Source organism: Bombina bombina, chromosome 1 (assembly GCF_027579735.1).
Source record: "Bombina bombina isolate aBomBom1 chromosome 1, aBomBom1.pri, whole genome shotgun sequence".
NCBI lineage: Eukaryota > Metazoa > Chordata > Amphibia > Anura > Bombinatoridae > Bombina > Bombina bombina.
In genome coordinates this window covers 875271915-875293126 of record NC_069499.1, presented here as the reverse complement: position 1 = coordinate 875293126, position 21212 = coordinate 875271915, and the positions used below count along the sequence as shown (strand labels likewise).

The 21212-nt window shown below is 40.3% G+C and overlaps 1 protein-coding gene across 1 annotated transcript in view; it reads right to left on the bottom strand.

Annotated features, from left to right (window-relative positions):
• The window catches only part of LOC128661457 (capping protein, Arp2/3 and myosin-I linker protein 2-like), a 334672-nt gene that overhangs the window by 238269 nt on the left and 75191 nt on the right, over positions 1-21212 (bottom strand). Inside the window, exon 8 of the mRNA XM_053715711.1 lies at positions 15603-15666. Coding sequence (XP_053571686.1) covers positions 15603-15666 — 64 coding nt within the window. The remainder of the gene's footprint in view (positions 1-15602; positions 15667-21212) is intronic.

Sequence of the window (21212 nt, the reverse complement as noted above, 5' to 3'; positions counted from 1 at the left end):
GTGACTCAAAAATTGTAAATATAAAAGACTGTGCACATTTTTCTTAATGGAAGTAAATGAAAGTTGTTTAAAATGACATGCTGTATCTGAATCATGAAAATGTAATTTAACCTGAGTGTCTGTGGTCTACTTTCCATTCTATTCAAATTTTCTGTGTGAAAACCCATCTCAGGTATTCCAATCCATTAGACACAATGGGGACTATCTATCAAGCTCTGAATGGAGCTTGATGCCCCGTGTTTCTGGCGAGCCTGCAGGCTCGCCAGAAACAGCAGTTATGAAGCAGCGGTCACAAAGACCGCTGCCCCATAACCTGTCCGCCTGCTCTGAGCAGGCGGACACACATCGCCGGAAATCAACCCGATCGAGTACGATCGGGTTGATTGACATCCCCCTGCTGGCGGCCCAATGGCCGCGAGTCTGCAGGGGGCAGCGTTGCACCAGCAGCTCTTGTGAGCTGCTGGTGCAATGCTGAATACGGCGAGCGTATTGCTCGCCGTATTCAGCGAGGTCTGGTGGACCTGATCCGCACTGTCGGATCAGGTCCGCCAGACCTTGATAAATTGGGGCCTTTGAATTTACGTATTTGCTGATAATGAATTATCAGCAGCCATTTACCATTATTTTTTCGGTTTTACCTTACCGCTAAACACAATAGAAATGCATAATAAAAAAAACAATGCAAAAGTATTTATATTCAATTTCAGTAGATTTCTTTCTGACAAATTTTAAAGTTAGTTCTCTTTTCTCTTCCACTGCATCATGTGACAGCCATCGTCCAATCACAAAATAAACATATATTGTATGTATTCTTGCACATGCTCAGTAGGAGCTGGTGTCTCAGAAAGAGTGCAAATAAAGAGTGTGCACATTTAAATAATGTCGGCATTTATCATTGCATTTATCAACGCTGTCGGCATTTATCATTGCACTAGCAGTTCTTGTGAACTGCTGGTGCAATACCGCCCCCTGCAGATTCGTGGCCAATCACTAGCAGGGGGTGTCAATCAACCCGATCGTATTGAATCGGGTTGATTTTCAGCGATGTCTATCCGCTGCCTCAGAGCAGGCAGACAAGTTATGGAGCAGCGGTCTTTAAGACTGTTATCCATTTGCAAGAGCACTAGATGGCAGCATTATTTCCTGCCATGTAGTGCTCTATACATCTACCTAGGTGCTCTGTCTAAATTACAAAAAAATTTTTTTGGGGTTAATATCCCTTTTATAGCATTTACGCAGTGCAACGATTGCGATCACTACCTGCCAAGTGTTTTGTGAGCTGCTTAAACAGAATGCAGAATTATATCAACTGTGCATTAAACGGAAGCAGATCTTCTAAAGCAATCATTTTAGTTAGTTGTAATGAATATCAAATATTTGAATTTTTGCATTGGATAAACACCGAAAAACTTGCAAGTCACAGGCTTTTTTACTTTTTTTGTGAACGTTTTGTTCACATACATGGAAGCAAAAAAGGAAGCAGGCAATGTGAAAGGAAAACATTGCCAGTAATTGATTTAGTATTGATCTTGAGCACCTAGGGCGCGATCCGATATCGATCGCAGTTTGCGGCGCAAGCGAGGGAACCGGCGTCGCCCGCAGTTTCAGCTCGCAACTCGAGCCATCCCATATAGGTCGCCGTCAGATGCTAACGTGCCGTAAGTCTGACAAACCAGCGATGTCCAGAAATCTGCGCAAGTACAAATTTCTGGCGTCGCCAGTGACTTGCGCCACGTTAGAATCTGCCGGCGCCTATAAAACCTGACTAAAGTCTAAAACACCCGCACTGTCTAACACGCCTCCCTAACATAGCCCGCACTGTCTAACACGCCTCCCTAACATAGCCCGCACTGTCTAACCCTCTATCCGCTATCCCCCCTCACTAGCCTAACAATAAAAATGCTATTAACCCCTAAACCGCCGCTCCTTTACCCCGCCGCAACCTAATAAAGTTATTAACCCCTAAACCGCCGCTCCCGTACCCCGCCGCCAGCTATATTATATCTAGAACCCCCTAAAGTGAGCCCCTAACACCGCCGCCATCTATATTAAAATTATTAACCCCTAATGTAAGCCCCTTACACCGCCGCCATCTCTATTAAAATGATTAACCCCTAATTTAATCTACCTACCCCGCCGCCAGCTATATTATCTATATTAACCCTAAGTATATTATAGTTAATATAGGTATTACATTATATATATTAACTATATTAACCCTAATTATATTAGGGTTAATATAGTTAATATAGTTACTATAGTATTTATATTAACTATATTAACTCTATCTAACCCTAACTAAATTTATATTAAATTAATCTAATTCATTTATAAACTAAAATGTTCCTATTTAAATCTAAATACTTACCTATAAAATAAACCCTAAGATAGCTACAATATAATTAATAATTACATTGTAGCTATGTTAGGGTTAATATTTATTTTACAGGTAAATTGTTAATTATTTTAACTAGGTATAATAGATATTAAATAGTTATTAACTATTTAATATCTACCTAGTTAAAATAATTACCCAATTACCTGTAAAATAAATCCTAACCTAAGTTACAAATACACCTACACTATCAATAAATTTAATAAACTACTAACATCTATCTAAAAATACAATTAAATTAACTAAACTAAATTACAAAAAAAAAAAAACACTAAATTACAAAAAATAAAAAAAAGATTACAAGATATTTAAGCTAATTACACCTATTCTAAGCCCCCTAATAAAATAATAAACCCCCAAAATAAAAAAAAATCCCTGCCCTATTCTAAATTCAACAAATTTCAAAGCTCTTTACCTTACCAGCCCTTAAAAGGGCCTTTTGTGGGGCATGCCCCAAAGAATTCAGCTCTTTTGCATACAAGAAATACAATACCCCCCCCCATTACAACCCACCACCCACATACCCCTATTCTAAACCCACCCAAACCCCCCTTAAAAAAGCCTAACACTACCCCCCTGAAGATCTCCCTACCTTGTCTTCACCACACCGGGCCGAACTCCTGATCCGATCCGGGCGATGTCTTCCTCCAAGCGGCAAAGAAGAATTCTTCCTCCGGCGACGTCTTCCTCCAAGCGGCAGCAAAGTCTTCATTCTTCCGGCGGCATCTTCAATCTTCTTTCTTCGCTCCGCCGCCGCGGAGCATCCATCCCGGCCGACTGCTGAACTTGGAATGATGTACCTTTAAATGACGTCATCCAAGATGGCGTCCGCCGAATTCCGATTGGCTGATAGGATTCTATCAGCCAATCGGAATTAAGTTAAAAAAATCTGATTGGCTGATTGAATCAGCCAATCAGATTCAAGTTCAATCCGATTGGCTGATCCAATCAGCCAATCAGATTGAGCTCGCATTCTATTGGCTGATCGGAACAGCCAATAGAATGCGAGCTCAATCTGATTGGCTGATTGGATCAGCCAATCGGATTGAACTTGAATCTGATTGGCTGATTCAATCAGCCAATCAGATTTTTTTAACTTAATTCCGATTGGCTGATAGAACCCTATCAGCCAATCGGAATTCGGCGGACGCCATCTTGGATGACGTCATTTAAAGGTACATCATTCCAAGTTCAGCAGTCGGCCGGGATGGATGCTCCGCGGCGGCGGAGCGAAGAAAGAAGATTGAAGATGCCGCCGGAAGAATGAAGACTTTGCTGCCGCTTGGAGGAAGACGTCGCCGGAGGAAGAATTCTTCTTTGCCGCTTGGAGGAAGACATCGCCCGGATCGGATCAGGAGTTCGGCCCGGTGTGGTGAAGACAAGGTAGGGAGATCTTCAGGGGGGTAGTGTTAGGCTTTTTTAAGGGGGGTTTGGGTGGGTTTAGAATAGGGGTATGTGGGTGGTGGGTTGTAATGGGGGGGGGGGGTATTGTATTTCTTGTATGCAAAAGAGCTGAATTCTTTGGGGCATGCCCCACAAAAGGCCCTTTTAAGGGCTGGTAAGGTAAAGAGCTTTGAAATTTGTTGAATTTAGAATAGGGCAGGGAATTTTTTTTATTTTGGGGGTTTATTATTTTATTAGGGGGCTTAGAATAGGTGTAATTAGCTTAAATATCTTGTAATCTTTTTTTTATTTTTTGTAATTTAGTGTTTGTTTTTTTTTGTAATTTAGTTTAGTTAATTTAATTGTATTTTTAGATAGATGTTTGTAGTTTATTTAATTTATTGATAGTGTAGGTGTATTTGTAACTTAGGTTAGGATTTATTTTACAGGTAATTGGGTAATTATTTTAACTAGGTAGATATTAAATAGTTAATAACTATTTAATATCTATTATACCTAGTTAAAATAATTAACAATTTACCTGTAAAATAAATATTAACCCTAACATAGCTACAATGTAATTATTAATTATATTGTAGCTATCTTAGGGTTTATTTTATAGGTAAGTATTTAGATTTAAATAGGAACATTTTAGTTTATAAATGAATTAGATTAATTTAATATAAATTTAGTTAGGGTTAGATAGAGTTAATATAGTTAATATAAATACTATAGTAACTATATTAACTATATTAACCCTAATATAATTAGGGTTAATATAGTTAATATATATAATGTAATACCTATATTAACTATAATATACTTAGGGTTAATATAGATAATATAGCTGGCGGCGGGGTAGGTAGATTAAATTAGGGGTTAATCATTTTAATAGAGATGGCGGCGGTGTAAGGGGCTTACATTAGGGGTTAATCATTTTTATATAGGTGGCGGCGGTGTAAGGGGTCAGATTAGGGGATAGATAAGGTAGATGGCGGCGGTTTTAGAGGCTCACAGTAGGGGGTTAGTTTATGTAGATGGCGGCGGGGTCCGGGAGCGGCGGTTTAGGGGGTAATAACTTTATTAGGGATTTCGGGGGGGGGATCGCGGTTGACAGGTAGATAGACATTCCGCATGCGTTAGGTGTTAGGTTTATTTTAGCAGATCGCGGTTGACAGGGAGATAGACATTGCGCATGCGTTAGGTGTTAGGTTTATTTTCTAGTTAGTTTAGGGAGTTACGGGGCTCCAATAGTCAGCGTAAGGCTTCTTACGGCTGCTTTTTGTGGCGAGGTGAAAATGGAGTAAGTTTTCTCCATTTTCGCCACGTAAGTCCTTACGCTGCATATTGGATACCAAACTGCGCGGGTTTGGTATACCTGCCTATGGCCCAAAAAACTGCGGGCGACGGCAGAAATATACGCGCGTAACTTCTAGCTTACGCCGTATATAGGATACCAAATCCGCGCAATTATTGGCGTCGCCGGCTTTTGCGGGCGACGATTTTTATCGGATCGACCCCCTAATGTTTTTTTCACCAATAAACAGTTTGCATGTTAAGCATAATTGCTTTTTGGTTTAATGAAAAAGTTAAAACTATTGCTCAAAACACATCTATATTCTATGCATTGGCACAACTAAAATTAAACTATCAGTATGTTCATTTATGACTGTAACTGAGTGTTTGGACATTTACATGTTTTTTTAGCTAAGTGAACAACTTAAAGGGACATGAAACCCAAAATGTTTCTTTCATGATTCAGATAGAGAATACAATTTTAAACAACTTTCCAATTTACTTCTATTATTTAATTTGCTTCCTTCTCTTGTTATTCTTTGCTAAAAGGTTTATCTATGAAAGCTCAGGAGAAGCAGAGAACCTAGGTTCTATATGCTGATTGGTCACTGCATTTATTTACCAATTGTCATTGGCTCACCCATGTGTTCATTAAGAAACCATTAGTGCATTCCTGCTCCTTCAACAAATGATACCAAGATAATAAAACAAATGATATAATAGAAGTAAATTAGAAAGTTGTTAAAAATTGTATTCTCTATCTGAACCATTAAAGAAAATGTTTGGGTTTCATGTACCTTTAACTCAATTAGCTGTCGTGTTTTTCTTTGCGTTGCCTGCATATTTTTTTGCTTTGCGCATGCTTGTCAAAAAAGCACTTATAAAAGCTGAGCCAGACTGATTTATCTGTTCTTAAAGAACAAGGAAATCCTCCTTTTATTTATGCAACAGAAATGATTCACAGCATTACAAAAGATCTACATGCAAAAGAAATGTTTTAGAAGCATTTAAAAACTAACATTTTTTTGTAAAATATTCACTATTTTGCTAGCCAGGGATACACCCCTTAAAAAGCCTTTTGAATGTTCCTTATCTTACTTCCTTTGCTGTGGCCAATTAAGGATAAATATACACAAGCCCATGCACATATCAAATAATCACTGTGCAGCATATAAGAATTTTCTATTTAAATTACCAGAAAAGACACAATCAATAAAGTGTATTAGAAAGTTTTATTAATTATGTATTGTTAAACTTTCTGGACTAGATTACAAGTGTTGTGCTAAATGTTGCGCAAAAGTGATAAGGGTTTATCACGGCTTTTTGCATGCTTCGGAAGTAGCGCATGTATTATGATTTGAAAGTTTGCGCATGAGTTAGGGTGTTCGGTTTTTTTTCACACTCCATTGAAGTCTTTGTGGGAATATGTTAATGCAGTTGCAATATTCAAACTTTGGCTTTTTGCGCGTGTCGGGTTAGTGCTCTTGTGAAAACTTTTTACATTCAACTCGTAATAAGCGCACTACCCGACATGAGCAAAAAGACTCTATCTAATGAATTTATCGTGAACAATAAATTGTGCATCGCTCGGAATCTAACCCTTTATGTGGACTTACATTTCTATCTTAATGTCCCTTTAAGCAGGGAGACTACTAAATACTTTTGTGATTGGAGATGGCTACTTCTATTCTATAAGTGAACCTGTACAGACAAAGTAACTCGTGGTTGAAGGTTAAACAGGCATCCCCTTTATTATACAAACAATGTGAACACAAAAGAGCTTCTTTTTAGCAAAAACTGAAACAATGCACTTTGCCTTTAAGACATCCATATAGAAGCTTAGCAAGCTGTGCTTGAGGCTTTAAGAAAGTAAAGTCCCCTGGGTCTCAGTGTGAGCATATTAGCCTCTCAGCAATCAGGTCTCAGTGAAAACAATCCAGCACTCAGCTAGTACACGCAAGCATCTCCATTCTGATCTCACCCTCTTCTCTATCTAGCAGGTTGCTTTCTAGCGCTTTTAATCATCAGAACCTGTGATCATAATTCCCAGCAGTGCCAGTGAATCTGTAGGGGCTGGAGGCTCATGGAGAAGTCTGTGTAGTAGGGGGTGGCAGAGAGGGTGTGTGGGGTAAGAAAAGTCTGGGCTGTCCAGGCGCAACTGGGTGGGCCAGATCAGAGTCTGGACTGTCCTGTCGGGTTGCTGGTTGGATTGGGGTGCAGAGTTCTGCCATTTGTAGGTGAGGTTTAGAAATTCCCCTGTTTAACAAAGTAAATAGGTTAAAGAAAACAGCTGGAGGGAATAAGACATTGGGACAGTGCTGCCAAACTGTGATAATCTCACAAAATGTGTGTTGGATGGGAGCTCTGCTTGTTAGAGATGCAATATAATGTTCAGATAGAACATGCAATTGTAACAACTTTAAAATGTACTTCTGTTATCTAATGTGCTTCGTTCTCTTGGTATCCTTTGTTGAAAATCATACCTAGGTAGGTCCAGGAACAGCAAAGCACTACTTGAAGCTAGCTGGTGATTGGTGGCTACACAAATATGACTCTTGTCAGTGACTCAAGTTGTGTTTAGCTAGGGCGTAATGCATTTCTGCAATTACAATACTTTGTAAAATGTGTCTTTACTTTTAAGTTCATTGTTTGTTTGAACTTTAACCACTTAACGACCGCTGACGTACCCTGTATATCAGCAGTTGTTTTACATACCTCATTATGTTGTCGCGGTCTGTGAAGCTGCGCTAGGTAACCCCTTAACGACCACGCAACGCACAGGGTATAATATACAGTTTGTAAATAATAATTATTTGATATATAGTCAGAACACTACCTGCCCTTATGCTGTCTCCTTTCTGGACCAAAAAATGTCTTTATCAGGGGCTTATTTTACCACTCAGCAGTAAACATGTCTGTAGAACAATGTTCAAATATAGCTGAGACTAGCATTTCCAAGTACAGCAAACAACAATTTACAATGTAAGGTGCCAGCTACTAGGGTTTTTTTTCCCAACTTCCCCAGGCATATGAAGCAGTTCCAAAAGAAAGTAAGCTGCACTCTATAGCAAAACGTGGAAAACCTTTTTTCAGCCATTACAGCAACGTTTCAAGGCTCCTGCCACTTTATCAGCTTGAATAAAGGTTTTCCACTGTGATGGGGATACTGAGGTAGCTGAAATATTTTTAATTGTTTGCTTTATTGAAAATTTGTGCACATATTCAGGCTCTTAGTTTACCTTTTTGGTAACGGTGCACTGACTTGGTAATAATCTTTGTGCAGCTATGCTAAATTAAAGACAGATTGCTAGAACACATATTAAGAGGTGATTATTACTTGCAATTCTTCTTGCAGATCTGTATTAAAATGTAATCTCCCTTATTAAAACTTTGCCGCGGGGTGGCTTGTTTGAACTATGAGGCTCAGAATGCCGGGGCAGGGAAATGTTGTGCTGGGTGTCTAGAGAAATATTCATGAAGATCATTTGATTGCAGTGAGAGTTACTGAAATATTTATGGGATGTTTTTTGCATGTGACTCTTTGCCGTAGGCCCCATTATGTTTCTCTGGGGACATCCCAGCACATCTAGCATGGAACATGTGACACAGTCTGGGGTCTGATTGATAACTGTCCAACAGTTGAAATAATATAATTAAAGGGATAGGCTAGTCAAAATGAATATTGATTCAGATAGAAGAGCATACAATTTTAAGCAACTTTCTAATGTTCTCCTATTATCAATTTGTCTTTGTTCTCTTGGTATCTTTATTTGAAAAAGCAAGATTGTAAGCTTAGGAGACGGCCCATTTTTCTTTCAGCACCTGGGTAGCACTTGCTGATTGGTATCTAAATGTAGCCACCAATCAGCAAGCACTACCCAGGTGCTGAACCAAAAATGGGCCAGCTCCGAAGCTTACATTCTTGCTTTTTCAAATAAAGATACCAAGAGAACGAAGAAAAAATAAGAGTAAATTAGAAAGTTGCTTAAAATTGCATGCTCTATCTGAATCATGAAAGTTTAATTTTGACTAGACTGTCCCTTTAGTTTCAATAAATTTGTATTGTTTTTTCATATTATAACAAAAAAATTAAAAGGGTTTTTTTATTTTAGGGGGCCTTTTTATTTTGATAGGGCTATTAGATTAAGTGTAATTAGTTTAAATATTTGATCATTTATTTTTTATTTTGTGTAATTTAGTATTTGTTTGTTTTTGTAATTTAGTTAATTGTATTTAATTAATGTAATTTATTTAATTGTAGTGTAAGGTTAGGTGTTAGTGTAAGACAGGTTAGGTGTTATTTGACAGGTAAATTTGTATTTATTTTAACTAGGTAGCTAGTAAATAGTTAATAACTATTTACTAACTAGTCTACCTAGCTAAACTAAATACAAACTTAGCTGTGAAATAAAAATAAAACCTAAGATAGCTACAATGTAACTATTAGTTATATTGTCGCTAGCTTAGGGTTTATTTTACAGGTAAGTATTTAGTTTTAAATAGGAATTATTTAGTTAATGATAGTAATTTTTATTTAGATTTATTTTAATTATATTAAAGTTAGTGGGTGTTAGGGTTACACTTAGGGTTAGGTTTAGGGGTAAATAACTTTAGTATAGTGGCGGCGACGTTGGTGGCAGCATATTAGGGGTTAATAAGTGTTAATAAGTGTAGGTAGGTAGCGACGACATTGGGGGCGGCAGATTAGGGGTTAATAAGTGTAGGTAGGTGGCAGCGATGTCGGGGGCAGCAGATTAGGGGTTAATAAGTGTAATGTAGGTGTCGGCGATGTCGGGGGTGGCAGATTAGGGGTGTTTAGACTCAGGGTTTATGTTAGGGTGTTAGGTGTAAACATAACTTTTCTTTGCCCATAGGAATCAATGGGGCTGCCTTACGGAACTTTACGCTATTTTATTGCAGGTGTTAGGCTTTTTTTTAGCCGGCTCTCCATATTGATGTCTACGGGGAAATCGTGCATGAGCACGTAAAAACAGCTCAAAGCAGCGCTGGTATTTGGGTGAGGTATGGAGCTCAACGCTGACATATTGCCTGCTAAGCTAACGCCGGGTTTTTGAATAGCATTGCTATAGGGAGGTGAGCGGTAAAAATAACTTGCAAGTTAGTAGTGAGCCGCTCATAACGCAAAACTCGTAATCTAGCCGTAAATCTGTTAAGGTAAATAATCACTTTTATTACCCATTTCGCAGTTTTGTATTACCAACACTGTTATAGAAATATACTTTTTACCTCTGTAATTACCTTCTATCTAAGCTTCTGCAGACTGCCTCCTTATCTCAGATCTTTTGACAGACTTGCATTTTAGGCAATTAGTGCTGACTCCTAAATAACTCCATGGGCGTGAGCATAATGTTATCTATATGACACACATAAACTAAGGGCCTCCAGCTGTGGAAAAACTGGAAAATGCATTCAGATAACAGGCGGTCTTCGAGGACTTAAAAATTAGCATAATCGGCCTACCTAGGTTTAGCTTTCGACAAAGGATAACTACATGCCCAGGGGCGTATTATGGCCTAAACCAACAAGGCCGGTGCCTAGTTCGGCAGATTTGGGGGGGCAGCACATCTACCCTATCCTCTCTCCAAAAGTCAGCACACAGTACAGTGAGCGATAAAGGGCAGGCTTATACAGAGAAGACAGGGCATGTGTGGTGATTATGGCCGCTCTTCACAGGCAGTGCCCCTTTAAACTGTTGCTTCATTTAGAGCCACTGGCATTTTAGCAGTGGAAGCATTCTTGGTGAGAAACTTGCCTGGGGATATGCTTACAAGGTGAGGCTGGAGGAGAAGACCTTGTACCGATATGGTGCCTCCCCTAGTCATCTGTGGTGGGTCTGAGAATGCAGTACTTATCGCAGGTCTTAGTAACTAACATGCTGGATGCGTCTGTGCACTGCTTAGATCAGCTTGTGATGTCTAATCATAAACTCTCAGCGCTAATGTATGTTAGCTACTAATATCTAGCTTTCTCTGTATTCAGGAACCCACAGAGTAAATAGTAAACACTTAAAAAGTTTAATTACTTGAATGATGGTGATTACTGTATGTTGTTGAATGTGAAGGGCAGCGATTGTTTCAAAGTGTATTCTCGTTTCCCTCCCTCCCTCTCTCCCTTCTTTCCCTTTCTCCCTCCCTTCCTCAACTCCCTCCCTCAACTCCCTCCCTTATTTCTTTCCCTCTCTCCCTTCTTTCTCTCAACTCTCTCCCTTGCTCCCTTCTTTCACTTCTTTCTTTCCCTCCCCACTTATATATTCTCTCTCTCTCCCTCTCTTCTTTCCTTTCCCTCCCTTTTCTCCCTTCCCCTTCTTTTATCTCCCTTTTCTCAGGGAGAAAATGGTATGAGATGCATGCAATTCAACCCACCTGTATGCAAGTGTTTTGCTAGCCCATTTTCTTTTGAATTGTTATTTTACACCCGACCCAAAAACATATTAAGGGGAAAAAAGGCCTAAAATCTTTGGGGGGGAGAGGTTGCAGAATTTAGAGTGCCTAGGGCAGCACAAAACTTAAATACGCCACTGTTACTGCCCCTTTAATGTCCTATAATGGCTTTCAGTCACACAAAAAATCAAATAGGTTAATGGGGTCCATGTGTGTGCAATTTGTATAGAGTTTTTTAATAATAAAAAATATGTTTTGAAGGGTTATGAAACCCACATTTCTTCTTTCATGATTCAGATAGAGCATGCAATTTTAAACAACTTTCTAATTCACTTCTAGTATCAATGTTTCTTCATTCTCTTGGTTTCTTTTGTTAAAAAGCAAGGATGTATGTTTAGGAGCTGGCCCATTTCTGGAGCGCTATATGGCAGCAGTTTTGCAAGAATGTTATCCATTTGCAAGAGCACAAGAGGGCAGCACTATTTTCTGCAATATAGTTCTTCAGATGCCTACCTAGGTATCTCTTCAACACAGAATATCATGGAAACTAAGCAAATTTGATTACAGAAGTAAATTGGGGACTTTTTTAAAATTGTATGCTCTGTCTGAATCACAAAAGAAAATCTTTGGGTTTCATGTCCCTTTAATGTCATTTACTAATAGATATACATTATTACTGATATCTGTATGATATTTGTTTTTGGCACAATAAATCAGCATCTAAAAGGACAGCTACTGTTGTAGGCATGGGCAGTGCCATCTTGTTTTTCAGGCCCAGGCATGCTCAGATTTGTTGCCGCTGTGTGTTGTAGATCAATATGTGGGTGTTAAGCATCTATCGAGTGCCTTTGGCTGTTGAATTCTAAGTGTCCATTGTGTTGCCGATATTTAGTAGATAATTTGTGGTAGGGTGAACTGTGATAGCCGCAGTCTATATTGACCATGCATTGTATGGCTGACTTCTGATTCAATATTTTTCCAATAAGAAAATGTGTTATTGATTGGATTGTGATTGCTCCAATGTTGAAAAAGGTCAGCCAAAAAACAGACGATAAACATGACTGACAAGACTGGAATCAACCCAGGGTCGGCTCGAAGGGGGGGGGGGCATTGACGGGCAATGCCCGCCCAAATGGAATGCTGTGCCCCCTCAAAAAAAATAATTCTGTTATTGTATAAATAAGTGTGTCATAATTCTGGAAAGGTGGCAACCCTAGTTTTGATACCAGTCACACCAAGAGGGTATTCACACAGCATATTGTGTGTGTATCACTTTCTCAGTGGAATGATGCTGACCTTTTACAAGCAACACACAGAAACTGTTCCCTGCACAATGTGTGCAAACCAGACTCTTACAGGGAGACTGTATAGAATAAATCGCTTACACGCAATGCGCCTTCACCTAGGGTAGCTATGACACCAGCCCAAAATGTAAACATTCTAAAAAAAACTTTGTAAACCAGTAACTCAATGGGAACAGTTCACAAATGATACCAGCAACCACTCAGCAAATTGTGTACATATCAATCATGGTGTGGGTGTTTCCATTATAGTGCGTATATAGCAGTCAGACGCAGTAGGTGTTCCCAGCATAGCGTGTCTATCTATACCAGTCACACACAGTGGGTGGTTCCTTATACAATGCCAACCTCTTCTCCGGCCCATATGCGTGTCGTGCTCAAGTTACAGTCCAATGCCTGCACTGGGCCAGCAAAACAAGCAGTAGGGGAAGGAGCCCTTCTCATCCGACAGCAGCCGCACACTAGCTAAGGGAATGCTTCCACTTTACATAAACACGGCGGCCCTCAGAGGCGCACACCGGTTGCTGTATCACAGTAAGTCCCAAGCTTTTCTATTTACCATATTATACAGTGTTAACTGAGCTTTGACCCTGCTCTGTGCCCGCATTATATACCCACAGGGCAGGCAGGCAGCATTCGTTCTGAGCCTGTCAGGCCCATTTATCAAAGGGCTTGCGGACCTGATCCGACACTGCGGATCAGGTCCGCAAGACCTCGCTAAATGTGGAGAGCAATATGCTCTCCGCATTTAACATTGCACCAGCAGCTCACAAGAGCTGCTGGTGCAACGCCGCCCCCTGCTGACTCGCGGCCAATCGGCCGCCAGCAGGGAGCTGTCAATCAACCCGATCGTATTCGATCGGGTTGATGTCCGGCGATTCCTGTCCGCCTGTTCAGAGCAGGCGGACAGGGTTATGGAGCAGCGGTCTTTAGACCGCTGCTTCATAAGTTGTGTTTCTGGCGAGTCTGAAGACTCGCCAGAAACACGGCCCTTCAAGCTCCGTACGGAGCTTGATAAATGGGCCTGTGTGACTGGCATAGCGGGTCACTCATGACCTTGTACAGGCAAAGCGTGTGGTTTCCTGATGCTAATATATCTTCACGTCGCGTATTTTATGTCGTTAACTAACATTACCAGCTGATTACATTAACCAGTAGTTTACTCTCTATATGCATGATTTTCTTGATATATCCACTATAGTCTCAGTGCAGTATGGATTAAAAGTGCTTCTGTTAGATGCTTCTGTTGCGAGTGTATTTGAGTAGAAACGCTGATGTCACTCTGAGTGGTAATTGCACTTACTTGTAGCATTATTTTATTTCTCTCGTAAGGGATAACCTCTCACTCTGGTGACACCACCAGAAATTTTTTTTATTTTTTTTTGTGACTGTCTGACACTGTCTCTAAAGTGAAAGAGCCACATATGATGCCCACCAGACTGGTACGGTTACAATACACTAAGTGCACACTGAAGAGGTAGGAGGGGAGGGAGGGCGGGTGTCTAAGAGTGGGCAGAGTGCAGAGGTGATTGGCCATAAGAAGCGGTAGGAACACGGCCCGGGGCTGTGCACTGACAGACTTGGAACAGAGTCAGAGAGCAGAGTTTTCATAGTTTGCGCGCCTAAACCTTTTCTTTAGTGATTTATTTTTAGAGTGCACTGTTTATTTTTCATTTGATGCTCTGCTGAGCCAGGGAGCAGCTCTAGGCATGAACTTTATAATTAATGCAGTGCAGTTTACATATTTTGTATGTGTGTGTCTGAGTGTTTTTGTGTGTGTGTCTAAGTGTTTGTGTGTGTTTCCGGGTGTTTGTGTGTGCATCGGAGTGTGCTTTTAAGTGTGTCTGAGTGTTTGTATGTGTGTGTGCCTGTGTTTTTGTGTTTGTGTGTGTCTGCTTTCTGAGGGGTGGGGGGGTGACACCATAACTTACCACACCGGGTGACACCAACCCTAGTGTCGCCACTGCCCCCCATTTCATTCGTTCTGGAGCCGAGTCTGAATCAACCCCAAGGGGTCAATTTATTAAGTAGCAGATGCTGCATTGACGCCCCATCGTTTTTGGTCCACCAGAAGAAGAAGTTAAGAAGCAGCGGTCGTAGGTGGTGGACTGAAATGATCTTGATACGATTGTGATGATTGACGGCCCCTGCTGGCCGCGAGTGAGCAGGCGGCAGCACTGCACAAGCATTTCACTAGAAATGCTTGTGCAATGTTACATGCAGACAGCGTATGCTATCAGCATTTATCAAGGTCGAGTGGACATGATTCGCTACAGCAAATTATGTCTGCTCGACCTTTGGTAAATCTACCCCTATGTGTTTAACGCCTGCAACAGAGTTAAACACTTAGTTTAAGCCAGCTCCAGTGCAGCAATGCACTACTAGGACCTAGCTGAACATATCTGGTGAGTTATTAACAAGAGGCATATGTGTGTAGCTACCAGTCTAGCTCCCAGTAGTGAATTAATGCTCCTGGTATGCTTTTTAACAAAGGATACAAAAAAAAGTAAATTTGATAACAGGAGTAAATTGAAAAGTGTCTTAGAATTTCATACTCGGTCTGAACCATGAAAGTTTAGTAAATTGCTACTCTAAGCGGCAGCCGATAATTATTATAATGCAGATCTGTGATACTCATTTTATTGTCCTCAAAAAGATACTGCAGCTGGTGAATAAAGCATCAGAACGATTTTCATAACTGTCAGCGGTTCTTGTATTTACAAGATTCTGAGACATTAGATTAAATCACAGAATTGTGGAGTAACAACAGATATTTTCACAGATCAAAACACAGACAGCACAAAATAAACAACAAAGAGATCTTACTATTTGATGCTGGCATTGGGCGTATACTGCGTAGCATCTTTTTGCTCCTGAATGATATTTTACACTGTAAAAAAAAAAAAAATGCAAAGAATATTAGTGTCTATATCCTCCACCTTATAACATATCATGAAAGAAAGTCAATTTAAGAATGAGAAATATCAACACATAATGATTATCAGTCATATTATTTCCAGAGAAAATGCCCTTAATAATGTTATGTCACATCACTGTACGCACAAATTTACTGTATATATATATAAAATGCAATGGCAAAAAATGTCCCTATAAATAACCCTATGAAATAATATTATGTATTATATTGTAGTACATGTAGCCCTCAGTTTACGCCGGGGTTAGGTTCCAGAAGGAATGGTTGTAAATCGAAACCGTTGTAAATTGAAACCCAGTTTATAATGTAAGTCAATGGGAAGTGAGGGAGATAGGTTCCAGGCCCCTCTCAAAATTGTCATAAGTAACACCTAATACATTATTTTTAAAGCTTTGAAATGAGGACTTTAAATGCTAAACAGCATTATAAACCTAATAAAATAATCACACAACACAGAATATATAATTAAACAAAAACATTTGCTAATCAGCATTATAAGCCTAATAAAATAATCACACAACACAGACTTCACTTGCATTTTTCTGCAAACAGTTCTTTCTATGCATTCCAATCTGGACTGATTTATAGACAGGAAGATCTTGTTCCTTTGAAATCTGCTCAATAGCTCAGGTCTGGTTAAACTGATTAATTTCAGCTTGCTTGGCTTTGCTGCAACACAAGCGGACAGCTCCACCTACTGGCTATTTTAATAAATGCACTGCTTCTCAATGCTTTTCAATAGCAGTCACATGACTGGAAAAAAAGGTTGTTATTCTGAAACGGTGTAAATTGAACCGTTGTAAAACGAGGGCCACCTGTATTCAGTTCTCTGGGGTAGGATGGTTTATGTTGGAATTTTCATGCTTTTTAAAGTTTGAACTTAAAAAGCTGTTTTTGCCAGCAAATTTCCTAGATGTTTTTTTTTTTTTTATTGTAAAAAAATGTATGTGTAAGCATAATAGATAGGTGTTTTGTGTATATGTGCAGTATTTGTGTAGTGTGATATGTGTGAGTGTATGTACATAGTGTATATGTGTACACAGTGTAACATTTATATGTTATTGGTAAAGTCAGATATTGGTTAATCCTAGGATTACCTGGGTAAAACGGGCATTACCCAAGCGGCTGTGGGTAAAGCCTGATGTATGATCATATATCCCCTCAAAGTGCGGAGTCACTGCATTAAACATTTATAGCATGCACTGTAATTCCCCCATCTTCATTATCTGTTTTGCCTCTGGGGGGCAAAGCCCCTCTTGTAAACCTCATTCCCCAAGGTTAACTTTGGGTCGGTGGGGCGCCCTCCTTGAACCCCCCCCAGGCGGAGGCAAAATAAATAGTGTAGATGGGGGAATTACAGTAAATCAGGCTTTACCCACCACCACTTAGGTAATGTTTTAGGATTACCCGGATTTCTTACTTTACCCGTAACATTTACGCGTTACAGGTAACAAGATACCTGCACAGGTGCTCACTCTCTTTCAGACAACAGCACAATATAGACCAATATCTAGGGCTTACAATTCTCTGCAGCCAAATACTACTACAGAACATGTCGTCATTTACATTTTAAACCATAACATCTTAGCAACCACTGCTTGTTGTTTGTTTTGTTTTTTACAATATTTCATAAAGATGGGTTTGTGGTTTGACTCACTGCAAAAAAACTCATTGTTTTATACATCTTAATTTCAGGCTAATTTTTGCAGCATTTTCATGTAATAGCACATTTCAGATTTTTTTTTTTTTTTAATTTTCAGGTGTTATGACCTGTCTTACTCACAGACTTATATAACTGAGAAAAAAAACCACTGACCTAGATTCAGTAAGAAGTCACAGAACTCTCTAGCGAGACAAATTATCCAAATTCCCATTTCCCAAGTTATTCTGGGAAATGATTTACTGAGTTGTGAACGTCACTTATATTTTTTAGAATCCGTACAACAGCTTAAAGGGACATGAAACCCATTATTTTTCCCTCCCTGATTTAGATAGAGCGTGTGATTTTAAACCACTTTCCAATTTTTTTCTATTACCTAATTTGTTTTGTTATCTTGATATTCAAAATTAATACCTGGGTAGACTCAGGAGCTGCTAATTGGTGGCTGCAAATATATGCCACAATTAGTTGGCTTACCCATGACATTCAGCTAGCTCCCAGTAGCGCATTGCTACTTTTTAAACAAAGGATACAAAGAGAGTGAAGTAAATTGTATAAAAGAAGTAAATTGGAAAATTGTTTAAAATTGTATTCTCTATCTGAATCATAAAATAATGTTTTTTGGAAATTTTTAAAGAAATTGAAGAGATTTATTGTCAGGCCTCGCAGGTAATTAACACATCTCTGAATTGGCCAACATTAATTAAATTAAGTATTTTTCAGTACTTGTTCTCTAATGGTTTGGAAATTGATATTTTATAATTCTATACAAAAGTGTTAGAAGGGGGCGGAGCTAGCCTGTAAAGAGAGCAGACGTCCATGATTTGAGCTCCAGCTAATAATCTACACAAACTTTATTAAATATAGCACTCTGCTGAATAAAAATGGTCTACTCGGTCAGGGGTGACTCTGAAAACAAGGAGAACCAGCAAAAAGAAGTCTAAGGGGAAAGAAAGTGAGATGAAGAGGAAAATACCGGCCACGCCATTACTCCTGAACCGCGACCTGTGGCCTGCTCTAGTTACTGGAGTGGAATTAAGCCCCCTGCAGCAATCTATTGACCAGCAATCTCGATTGTGAGATCAGAAGCAGTCTCCCGCGGGTGAGCGGAACAAAAGGAGCCCCATCGCACCTGAGCAGTTTACTGGAGCAAACAGGAGAATTTAAACAGGTCGCCAGCAGATCTGAGGAGAAAGCCGCATAGGAGAGTTGCACCGTCCCCTCCAGTACCGAACCTTGGATGTGGAACTAGGAGAGAGGAGATCCGCGCATAGACGTGAGAAAGCTCAGTGATTTCTCAAAGGCTGATCTGGAAGTTTCAGGGAGGTGCCATCTTGGAGGCTGTGAGTAAGTGCGTAGCTGATAATATAAATGCACAGTGTCTCACTTGAGTGGCGACTCATAGAGGTATGTGGAACCGTGTTTGGGGACAAAGAGAATTTAGTGCACACCATAGATTAAGGCTATTACGGAAGAGACAAAAAATAAAGAAACAAAAGGCTATGCTATGGCTCATAAACTAACAAACATGCCATCTTTAGTCTTCTGCAATATTAGTCATGTTTCCCTTCAAATAGCTGAGTCCCTTGGAACCCTGCAAATTTGTCTACCACCGAGAAGGGAGCTCACATGAAGACAGCTACACATGCTGTGACGGATACCCCCCAGGTACCCCGACTGGGTAGCTCCGCCAAACAGGTCCTGCTTCCTCCATGCCAACTCACAGTCCACTGAACCCGGAATCTCGTGTCATTCGTGGGGAGGACCTTTCCATTTTCCTGTTTCTGTTGCAGAGCCTCCCACCAAAGGTCTCGGAGGGCAATGTTCCTCCATGCCAGAATGTCCTGTTCCGAACAAGGATAATTTGTTGCGGTCAGCATATTTTGTACTCTCCCTAGGAACTCTGCCTCCATATTTACCGGCTACTGTGGTACGTCTCCTCTGTCAGCAGAAACTGTGTGAAAGAAGCTGATCCCACCGCTGCCAGCTAATGTGATGGATACCCCCTGGCCACCCCGACTGGGTAGCTCCGCCAAACGGGTCCTGATTCCTTCCTGCCGACTGCAGCTATGTAGCTGGCAAGTGACCACAGCCTGTAGCCACCCCTGATGCCCGACAGCACCAGTATTCAGGGTCCCACCCTGTGGCAGACTCCAGCTACCTAGACTGGGTAGCTCTACCTGAGGGTCCTTCCTCTGCCTGGAACAGGCTACTATGTGATTTTAGCTGGAGCCCACCCAAATAACTAGACAGACTAGCATTCAGGTGAAACAAGAACTGATTTTATTGAAAACACACACTCCTTTTATACAGACAGCTCATCTTGATAAGAACAGAAGACAATGACACAGTTTTCCCGCCCCTCCAGACAGCCTGGCACCTCCATAGGAGCAAAAAAAGTAAAATCAAAGAAGTGGAAAACAGCACACCTGAATCTTCTCTTGTGGGGCATGGAGCAACAGACTAGCCAAGTCTCAGCAAAATCACAAACTTCAAAAAACTCCAGCCACCATCTTCATTTAAAAGACCTTTATTGTCTTATCCTGGGTCCAAGCATACAACGTTTCAAGCCAACATGGCTCTTAATCATGTACATCTTAATTATACAGGTTCCTGCTTTTTATACCCTCACCTGTTAATTATTCATCAACTGTTCATTAACCCCTTGTGTGAAAAACACAACTATTGCAATTGCAACAGTGACATCTAGTGGTTATAATATATAGTACACTCTTCTTTATTTATGATGTCTCTTTGTTTTTCAATAGAATGGGTGAACAGTGTATGTATATCATTTAAAATATAAACATAAAAACCTATATACAATATTAAAAGAGGAGCATAAAATCCAAACATCTACAATGTCTACACAGTCTACAGAGTATATTTACATCAGTCAAAATTTTATTCCTTTGCAGAATGTATTTTTATTGAGAAAAACTTTTTTATTTTACTTGATTCATTGTCTTTTCATTCTAACATTATAGAACAACCTGCTATCCACAAGCTATTTTATGTGCCCATAATCAACCTAAAAGTGCACCAAGCATATAATCCTAGTCTATCCATGTATGATTTTCCTTAGTAAAACAGACTCCAATCAAAGTCTTTATTAAGACCCTTGGGCATAAGGCAATCTAATTTATGGATCCAGAACATCTCCCTAATTTTTAGGAGATGCTCTCTATCGCCCCCCCCTCCTTGGTTTCATCACCTGGTCTATAACTAAGAATCTAAGCTGACTAATATTGTGACCTGCAGAGAGGAAGTGAGAGGACACCGGTGCTTCCTTGGTTTTGCACCATATATTAGATTTATGTTCCGTTATCCTCTCCCTTACCTCTCTACAGGTCTCGCCAATGTAAATAAGTCCACACGGACATTTAATCATGTAGATAGCATAGGAGCCACAGTCTAGCATAATCCCAATACCTAGGGGTGGTAGTTTCCAGGGTGTCATTTTACAGCTCTCGGTCCCCAGATGCCACAGTCGAAAGATCCGCATGTTTCGTTACTGGGGACCGGAGTTACAGTCCATTTAAGTTATAGGGTTAGGGGGTGTCCAAAACCCCCAGTTCCCAAAGGAGCTCCCCTCTCAAAATTGCCACAGCTCTTGTCCTCCCAAGGGGCTACCAATCCCCAAAAGAGTGGAGCTCTAGAGCAAAGGGCTGCTGGAGCGACCAGGGGTAAAGTTAGCAGGTGTCCTGCTGTCCTGTGGCCAACCGGGAGTTCAAGGAGCCCGGCCAGCCTGAGAGGAGTTAGGCGGGTGTCCGTTGTGAGGCGGCCGACCGGGAGTTCCAGGAGCCCGGCCAGCCAAGGAGGGATTTCCTGGTCATACACC